This window comes from Crassostrea angulata, chromosome 2, assembly GCF_025612915.1.
Source record: "Crassostrea angulata isolate pt1a10 chromosome 2, ASM2561291v2, whole genome shotgun sequence".
Classification (NCBI taxonomy): domain Eukaryota; kingdom Metazoa; phylum Mollusca; class Bivalvia; order Ostreida; family Ostreidae; genus Magallana; species Magallana angulata.
In genome coordinates this window covers 70460459-70470926 of record NC_069112.1, presented here as the reverse complement: position 1 = coordinate 70470926, position 10468 = coordinate 70460459, and the positions used below count along the sequence as shown (strand labels likewise).

At 36.5% G+C, this 10468-nt stretch overlaps 1 protein-coding gene across 1 annotated transcript; it reads right to left on the bottom strand.

The window, feature by feature from the left end:
- Nucleotides 1-932: 932 nt before the first annotated feature.
- On the bottom strand, nucleotides 933-3738 carry LOC128174801 (uncharacterized protein K02A2.6-like). Its single transcript, XM_052840255.1, has 2 exons — nucleotides 1732-3738; nucleotides 933-1640 (listed from the first exon to the last, which is right to left on the bottom strand). Exons 1-2 carry the CDS (start codon nucleotides 3736-3738, stop codon nucleotides 933-935), a joined length of 2715 nt encoding a protein of 904 aa, XP_052696215.1.
- Between the last annotated feature and the right edge of the window lie 6730 nt (nucleotides 3739-10468).

Sequence of the window (10468 nt, the reverse complement as noted above, 5' to 3'; positions counted from 1 at the left end):
TTTTTTAATTGCTTAATACTCAGAAGAATATATTCTGGTAAGGCATTCAGCAACTTTTTGTAGCACAATCACAATCAAGATGGCGATGAGAACCAGTTTATTTGTAAACAGGTGCAGCATATTCAAAGAAAGACAACTCTATTCAGTCTAATACATGTAATTATAAAGAGTTATTGTTCTTGGATTTACAATATGTGACATCTCCCCTTTTAAGTAAATTCTGCACTCAAAATATGTTTGGAAATAAATTCACAGTACAGGCTATATAAACAGATCTCAATAATGTCTTTTTTCTTCTTTTTAACTATCAACTACAAACAACACAACTAGTAAACTATTAAAATATGCAATAGAAATTAGCACTCAGTAACCAGTCTGCGAGGTGGTTTGATCACGCGACCACTAGATGTGGTAAAACTACTTGGCACGTCAAGTTTTCCAGAATGAGCGCTAGAATCATTAGGCAGGTTATTTGGAAATGAACAATTTTCACTTTGGGTTGATTCCTCAGCGTCTTCCTGTTGTTCTGTGTTTCGTTCCTTTGTTTTGATGAGGTCTCTGCGGTTTCTCCTCAATGTTGAATTTCCATGCGATACGACATATGATCTTGGCGTTTCTGCAGGTCTAACCACTTTTCCTGGTGTTTTGATGGACTGTCCTGGATTTCTTAAGCGTACAGTGTCTCCAATTTCAAGCGGTTTGAGTGGTTTGGAGTTGCGATCATAGAAAGACTTTTGCGTGTCTTTGAGGTTCTGGAGCTCTTCGAGAACTTTCTCTGTGTTATATCCCATTGGTCGCAGGCTGGATTTCACGGTTGGTATAAGAGTTCTCGTGTTCCGTCCAAGTAGAAGTTGTGCAGGGGAAAATTTCACTCCTGAAATTTTCGAGTTCCTTAACTCCATGAGTGCGAGATAAGGATCCTTGTTGTCATCCTAGGCTTTTCTGAAAATGTTTTTGATTGTCTGAACAGCTCTTTCAGCCATACCATTGCTCTGTGGGTATCTCGGCGATGATGTTGTATGTTGGAAGTCATATTCCTTAGCAAATTGTCGGAATTCATGGTTTGCAAACTCAGGTCCATTGTCGCTGATGAACTCCTCAGGGATTCCTTGTCGTGCGAAATGCTGTTTCAGTATGTTAATAATTGTAGCAGCTTTCCCATCTGGTAAGCGATTCACTTCAATGAACTTTGAGAAGTAATCAACTGTTATGAGATATCTTGCGTTTCCGAAAAACATAATGTCTGCTGCCACTTTCTGCCATGGATATCCTGGGATCTCATGTGATATCATTGGCTCCTTCTGTTGACAGTTTCGGTATCGGTTGCAGATATTACACTGTTCTATCAAGTCTTTCAGCTGTGTAGTAATCCCTGGCCAAAACAGTGTTGACTTCGCTCTTTGTATGCATTTCTCTTGTCCCAGGTGACTGCTGTGTAGGATTTTCAACATCTCTGGTCGAAGCTTCTCTGGTGTAATAATGCGGTCTCCTTTCAACAATAAGCCATCTACAATGCTGATTTCATCTCTAAAATTCCAATAGGGAGTAAGTTCCCTATCCAAGTCTCTCTTGTTTGTCGGCCATCCCTGTAGAACTGTATCCTTTAGTTTCATGAGAAGTGGGTCTTTTTTAGTTTCACTCTGAAAAAGTGTCACTTTTTCATGGCTTACTGGAATAGTGTCAATGACATGTACTTCAAATTGCTCCTCAAGGTTACCAACTTGTTCAAACTTTGGATCTAGACAATGTGTCCGCAATATAAAGTTCCTTGCCAGCTTTGTATTTCACTACTATGTCATGTTGCTGGACTTTTAACATCATCCGTTGTAGTCGAGGTGGTGCACTGGATAAGGGTTTCTTGAATAGGCTCTCTAGTGGTTTGTGATCAGTTTCGACTAAAACAGTTTTTCCATACACATATTCATTGAACTTCTGTAGTCCATACACAATTCCAAGCATCTCTTTTTCAATTTGTGCATAATTTCTCTCAGCTGTATTCAAGGCTCTAGATGCGTAAGCCACCGGTTGCTCTCTTTGCATGATGCAAGCACCTAATCCAAAAGATGATGCATCTACGGATAATGTGATGTCATCACTGACATCAAAGTATTTCAGTGTAGGAGTTGAGGTGATTGCTTCCTTTAAGTCATTGAAGGCTCTCTCTTGGGCCTCGTCCCAGTGCCAGTCTACTTCATTTTCCAACAACTGTCTCAGTGGTTGATTTCGTGCTGACAGATTTGGAATGAACTTGCCCAAAAAGTTTATCATTCCCATGAATCGCTGCAACTCCTTCTTATTTTCTGGTGTTGGAATTGTCAAAATTGCTTTGATCTTGTCGTCACTGGGCTTTACACCTTCTGCACTGAAAATATGTCCAACATATTCAACTTCTTTCTTGTTGACTTTACACTTGTCCTTATTGAAGCGTAATCCAAGATCATTAGCTCTCTTCAGTATTTGCCGTAGTTTCTCTAAGTTCTCTTGTTCACTATCTGCCCATATCAAAATGTCATCTACTATGACTTCACATGGCTGATTTTCAAACACTTGAGACATCGCCCTCTGAAACACTTCCGGTGCTGAAGATATCCCGAAAGGAAGTCTTTCAAACTTGTATCTGCCAAAGGGGGTATTAAACGTTGTGAGCCAAGAACTCTCCTCGGTCAGCTGTATTTGGTAGAATCCTGAGGCTGCATCCATTGTTGTGAAGTGTTTCGCTTGTTTCAAGCTTGCAGCAACTTCTTCGACAGTCTTTAGAGGGTAATGTTCTCTTAATATAGCTTTATTCAGTTCTCTAGGATCCAGACAAATTCTAACTTTGCCGCTAGGTTTCTTCACTACTACTATGGGGCTAACCCAACGAGTTGGAGTTTTCACTTTTGAGATAATTTTCATGGATTCCATTCTTTGGAGTTCTTCACGTACTTTGTCTTTCAAAGTGTGAGGTATTCTTCTGGGTGGTGCTACTACTGGTTTAACACGGTGATCAACTTTGATGTCGTACTTTCCAGGTAAACATCCGATTCCGTGGAACAAATGATCATATTCATTGAGTAGTCCTTCTACACTTTCAGTACTTTGATTTCTGTTCACTGTGTACACACGATTCACTAAGTTCATATCTAAGCTGGATTTCAATCCGAGTATGGGCTGAACGTTTTCATCAACTATCTGAATTTCCATGAGAAAATATTGGTCCTTGTGTCTCACCAAGGTTTGAACTTTTCCACAGGCTTTCACTGCATGGCCTGAATACGAGACTATTTTGTTATTACTCCGCGTCAATTGTTTCATTTTGATGTTGGCATCTTGACAGGCTTTTAAACTCATAACGTTGCACTGAGCACCAGTATCAATTTTAAAGTTAATGGGTTTTGCATCATTGACTAGTAATTGCACCGTCCAGTCATCTTCTTTTCCCGAGTCAAGTGAGTACATGAAAAAGTTGTCATCACTGTCTTCTTTACTTTCTTCGATCTGATGAATCTGACGATTTCTTGGTTTCCTATGTTTGGAATAATGTTTTGCTGGCTGCATCCCATTCTTGCACACTGCTGCATAATGATTTTTCTGATTACATTTACTGCAAAATCTGCCGTAAGCTGGACAATGATCAGATCCCTTAATGTGGTCTTTTCCGCAGTACTTACATCGAATTACTGGCTCGGGCTTTGCTACTCTTTGCTTGTAGTTCTGTTTCTTGTCTTTCAATGCATGTACGTTTTTCTCGTCTCCCATTTGGTAAATAATTTCACACCCTGTGAGTTTTCCCCCTTCAATGTATAGAACAAAAACATCCTCCCCCATTGACAGAAGTTTCTCTTTCACTAATATATATATAGCGAGCTTGTTGGATCCTCCTCAAACCTGATGATTTCCTCGGGGTTCTCTTTAAATAGGAGGGACAGCCCAGCAATACTTAGACAGTCATCAGCATTTATGGGGGAAAAAGTTATATTGTTTAGAAATTATTACAAAAATACATGTACAAGCATAAGCTGTTCATTCTTTCCTGATGATAAAATTTGTTATTAAATTCAATATCAAAACAGCATATGAAAAGTGGAAAAATCTTGAGGTACAGTGTAAATGTATAATTATTCGGTTGCAACAAGATACACGACATACAGAATCAAAGTTACCAATTACCGATTATAGTATTAGAATGTTAGAAGTATGATTAAACTACTTACAGTCGCATTGTTCCGAGGATCGTAGAAGAGAGGCTGAACTTTCTTTTTCTTTTAAACAATCTGCCTTTTTCTTTGACTTGAGAGTTAGAATTGGTTTTTTGTATTTCTTTAATCCTTGGGAAAGGACATCCTCTAATCCTTGACAGGACAGATTTGGTTTGAGTCTGTCAAACTCCTTCAATATCTAAATGAATTAGAATTGATTATATATATGGTATATACAGTCCTATTTAAGCTGAACTCAATGAGACAAAGGTAATACTGAGAGATATCTATGGAATTGAACTATTGAAAGCATCTCAGATTAAGAGGTTTGGCTTTTTTTATAACTTCAACACATCCATTGTATTTGAGATACCCATGTTCATGATATGAAACTCAACTTAAATTACTTTTTGACATGTGTAAGTACATGTGAAAAAAAAATTACCTTCCAATTTAATTTTTTCAATTGAAATGCTAGTGTACAACTCAATCACTTACTTCGTGGCGAAGATGAAGCCAAAGGGAATATTTCAAGAAGGTTCTTCATTTCAATCTTTTCTGTCACAATCACTTTCCTCCTGTCAGCAAAGGTGAGGTCCCTTTTTTGGTCAACCAAATTGTAATGTGTTTTGTGGGTTCTAACTACGAATGATATTAATTTTTCTTAACGTTACCTTACGTTTAGTTTAGTTCGATTATTATAAATAAATGAAAATCACTTCACTTTGATCACAAATATGATTGAATGATATAATAAATTTTCCTTTAAACCCTCTTTGCTTGAAACCTTTATTTGTCTGAAACTCTACGTTCCAGCAAGTGTGCTGAACCAAAGCCTCACAGACCGCAGTCTGAACCCTAGTGCCTAAAATCACTCTCTTGGCTTTGTATTAACTACTAGTACAGTACCGAAGACTATATAAATCTCAAATGGTCCGTCTACATTAATTTGAGACACCGCAAATGAGACCTATAGTTCGAACTTCCTACCCATATTCCTATCGCTTCTGCCGCTATACGCCAACTGAACTCCGTGCAATAGAGCGTCGGCTTTTTATAGCCTCTAAAAATCGCTTTCTGTCACGTGACTCGGGATCATCGTAACGTTTTATCTAATAACCAAACACAGAGGAAATTATCTGATTCAATGATGCTTTAATTAGAATATTTACTTCAATATGTATATGCATATAAAATCGAGCCTAAAAGGTAAAAATGTGCCTAATTTTGATGGCGGTGCGAAATGTTTTAACAATATTTCAAATAAACGAAATATTTATATGAACCCCCAGCGAGAACTGCAAAATACATTACTTATCGAAGGATTTTTCATAAAAATATATTTGATATAATGTCATTATTCACTTGTGCCGATGCGATTTTCATTGATTATTTACCGTGATAAAATACACCCGTCACGTGCTTAAGAAAAAATATATGACGTCACGAAAATGCATCAAATATAGTGTTAGATGTCACTGTTAATTTATGAAATAAAAGTTTTAAAAAACTCGCTCGGTTAAAGTATTTGTCGATAATTAGAATAGTATCATTTTTCGATATACATTTAGCTTCGGACAGCCTTAACATAGCCGCGTGGAAAATCCTTTCACAGAAAAAACATATTTTGTTTTTCATTGATTGTTGTTTTCTTTATTCTTCACTATCAACATTTTACTACAACATGCAACCTGAATGCCTCGATCGGAAAGCAACCGACCGTAACTTTCTCAACCGATATATATACCCCAGTGGCAGTAGAGGAGCGATCGAAACTATTATGGCGACCAAATGCTTTTATGAATTCATGTCAATTTAATATTGGAAAATGTTAATGAAAATAAAAAGATATCAAGTTAACTAGTAAGATATTTTAATTTTTGGTTGTGATATATAATATAATATATAAATATGCTGTGTTCTAGGAAAAAAACACTGAAATTACAGGGTCTGGAACACTGAGCATATTTCAGGAATAAAGGATTTGAGACAGACTATGAATCTACCCCTACCCACCATTTTTACAAAGATCACAGGTCAAGAAGTATTTTAAGGTGGAGTTCGCCTTATCATGGTAAGGCGGATAAAAAGGCGGCTTCCACCTTATTTTAAAGCAGATTCCACCTTATTTTAAGGAGGATTCCATCGTATTTTAAGGCGGATTCCACATTATTCCATGAATATCCAAGGCGGAATCCTTTTACGTCTAAGGCGGAATTCATCCAACTTTGATCAGGAGGAATCTTTTCCAGGTTAATAGACGTGTTTAGGTGGATTTTATTTTCACGGAATACGCTTTATCTCATTTAAATATTTCGAGCCATATACCGCCCTGATTCCACCCTGAATCTGTAAAATTTACAATGCATTCACAAGAATAAAAGGCGGAGTCCGCCTATTAAATTCCTCCTTCTGTCCGCCTTAAGTCAGGGTGGATTTTTTTTTCATACGGGTATTTATAACAGGACTAGGTAAGGGCTAGCTTTTTTTCATTGTTTTTTATATTATAAAATAAATATAGGATTTCATCGATTTTCATTACTCGAATTTTCGCCAGGAAAATAACAAAGTAAACATAAAATATTTAATGTTATCCAAGAATCCACTCCTGTTTGGATATTCGTTACCGTGTAATTTAGCTACAGAACAGAGACATTTAAAATCCTTTTTAAATGGCATTTCCTCTTTTCAGACGCAACGCTATTGATCTATAACTTTATGATGAATAGTTCTTTAAAAAGTAGTTGTGCAAACAAGGAAATACAATTTTAAACAAATGCGTTGCCATCTCGCTTTAATGCTTATGAAAACTAACGACAAGTGGCATCCGCTGCTCATTTGCTAGCAGAGACCGAGATACGTCAAGCATTGTTCATTCGTCTTGGGCCTTTTTTTCTCTTTATAATGGCAACCATTGTCTGATCCAGTACTCATACACTCATAATATGCAACTAATGTTATTAATTTATTGGTGTTTAAATTGCATTTTGTAATGACATGTTATATATGTCAGCAAACATATTTCGTAATGAAAAAATGAATGTTGAGGTTCGATTAAAATACATGTACTGAGGTTGTTATATTTACTAAGAATGAGGGGAGAACAGCCCGTCTTACCCTCTGGGGTGAGATCGCGAAATCCCCAAACGCCTCAGTTGGAGAGGTATTCTACATTGTCTGCATCCGACCAGCAACTGATTTTGCTGGTCAACGGTGTTACAACTCGACACCGTCCACTGTGTTTGAGGTAATACACCTTATTCATCTTTTAATATTCAAATACATGTATTACTCCAAATATTAAGCACAATAAATGCGGTTGAAAAAGAACAATGTAAGTTTAAAAGGTTATTCGTTATACATAACAACCTATTTTATCTGCAGCCGGTGACCTTTGAAGACGAAGAGGTGGGGGTGTTTGAGGGACTGGTCGAGTCCGTCTCCTTTGAGAGGTAAAAGCTTTTCAATCATTCCGTATTGATATTGATGGAGAAAAACAACAATTGTGATTAATACTTTTGGATCGTTATGAATATTGGAAAAACCCATCAGCAACCAAAAAAAAAATCCCAAAAAACACAACTAAATACACCACTGATTACTAATTGTTATATATTTACATAATTTGCTTAACTAGGGTGGAAGCTCTCCATCAAAATTCGCTTGCATTTATTAAACACACTATTCCAAGATTTTGTTCAAAATAATTTGTTGAATTTGTGATTTCTTTCAGCAATTTCATTGAAGTAGAAGACACCCTCTTTTCAATCACCCCAGAGGTCGTTACGTCCGTGTTTGCAGAGAAGAAGTTCGAGGCAATCACGGAGGTAAGAGGAACGGTACTGTCTCGGAGATGTAAGTTATCAATTTAAATTCGGTACAAAATTTTAAAAAATATTTGAGTGTAATTTCATTTAAATAATTACCTGATTTTATTTTTCAGCTCCAGAGTAAAAAGACAGAAAGTAGAATTAATTAAAAAAAGTTTAATCGTGAACATTATTGATTTTTATAACGTTAAAGCGTATAGCATTTCAAAACAATGCCACTGTTTTCAAAGCAAAAACAGCATTGCTCCAAATATGTTGATAAAGATTGGCGCACTTTGTTTACATTGACAAAAATGAACAGCAAACTGGTCTGGCTAGTATATCTTTGACTTCAATTTCACTCCTAATGTCCTTATTTTCATACCATTTTTTTACTCAATGGGACCAAATTGCTATTCAGAGGAAATCACCATGTGCAGGAAACTTTTGTACAAAATCTATATGTCTAGGGCGGACTTTTTTGCATTATGTCACTTTCTGCTTGATTGAACGGTTTACATTTGATTAAAAAACTAAGCCTGTCAACGTAAACACAGTATGATTACCAGTACTCGATATTAAAGGAAAATGTAAAACTAGAGGTACTGTAAGCAAGCTCACAATTGATACCCCCCGCTAAGAAAAAAATCATAACGCCTGTAATTTTGCTATTATAGAAAACATTGGATGAATCTATTTCACTGACCATTTTCTATAAATATCAACTGATTATTTTTTAAAACTGTTAATGCTAATAGGAGTAAACAAACCAATTTCTATCCTTTAATTCCATTTTATTTTAAGTTAACTGATAATGCATGAGGACATTTGCATCCTTCCTTTAACAACCATGACTCAAATCAAACTCGAATCAAAGAAATCCACATGTCAACCAGCCATTTAATATTTAAACATTTTGAATTATTGGTAAACTGAACCCGATTTTTTCCGAAATTTTTTTTCCACACATTTTTTTTTCCAAATAAAAATTTCATCGGGGCAGGCCATTTTCAGAGAGACGGGGATGAAATCTAAAAATAACTTTATGTGGCCTGAGAGGAGCAAGCTTTGTGTCAAATTTTAGTTTCTAATATTTCTATTAATACAAGAAATGACACAGACAAAATTAAGCACTTTCGAAACAATGACCTTGAACTTCCTCAATTGACCTTGGGTCAAGGTCATGACACACCCTTACGTCATAACCAATATTTGTGTGAAGTAAGAACATTCAATGCTTCTCCATAAGGAATATATGGACCGGACACGAATTTTGCCTTTTTTTCTGCCAGTGACATTGCCTATGCCCAAATGACCTTGGGTCAAGGTCATGATACACCCTTACGTCATAAGCAATCTTTGTGTGAAGTAAGAACTTCCAATATTTCTCCATAAGAAAGATATGGACCGGACACGAATTTTGCAATTTTTCTGCCAGTGACCTTGACCTTGCATGAGTGACCTTGGGTCAAGGTCATTACAAATCCTTACATCACAAGAAATATTTGTGTGAAGTAAGAACTTCCAATGTCAATATTTATCTATAAGAAAGATATGGACCGGACACGAATTTTGCATTTTTTTCTGCCAGTGACCTTGACCTTGCCTGAATGACCTTAGGTCAAGGTCATGACACACCCTTAGGTCATAAGCAATATTTGTGTGAAGTAAGAACTTCCAATGTTTCTCCATAAGAAAGATATGGACCGGACATGATTGCACAGACAGACGGACGGACGGACATGGTGATTCCTATATTACCCCCCCCCCCTACTCCCCCAAACTTTGTTTGCGGGGGGTATAATAAAACAAACACGACTTACTTTCAGACTTCTCATCAGACTACTAACCGTACCTGGAACTTATCAGGGAGTCGATATTAGGCGCGAGCGGCCAACCCCGAACGGATCTTAGTCCTACAAGACATGCAACAACACTACAAAATTTATAACAACAAAAAATGTAAATAATCAGTACTTTGTGGAAATTCCTTTTAAAAAAACTACCTAAAAGGATGCCTGCCAAAAAGAAGGGCTGTTTTGCAATTCTTTAATCCGACGCAACAAAGTTAATTTCTTCATCAAGCATCGTATCTTTCATTTCCTTAACAATGATGGTAAGGAACTCTCGTCTTGGATCCCACAAGTCCTCTGCCTGTTCAGCACACCCTGAATTGTACTTAGTCCTCAAGACATACAACAAAATACACATACAACAATATGTTAAGTGTAAAGAATCAATACTATGTGGTTAATCCTTACTCTTACCTAAGAGGATGATAGCTAAAAAAATTATGGTTGGCTATCCTTTCCTTACCAACTTAAAATATAATCAAAGTACTGAGAGTACTGAAAGACGGGGTTCTGAAAGTTTGAATTTGTATTTGTCCTTGATTTCCTCGTATATGCTTCCTAAATTATGAGATGGAATTAGTTTTTTCAATCTATGATAATTTGGCTTTTTTGAAATTGTCTTATACTT

Coding starts and splice junctions, on each gene's coding strand:
- LOC128174801 (XM_052840255.1), bottom strand. CDS start 3,738: ATGGGAGACGAGAAAAACGTACATGCATTGAAAGACAAGAAACAGAAC. Junction 1,641..1,731: donor ACACATTGTCTAGATCCAAA/GTTTGAACAAGT, acceptor ACACTTTTTCAG/AGTGAAACTAAAAAAGACCC.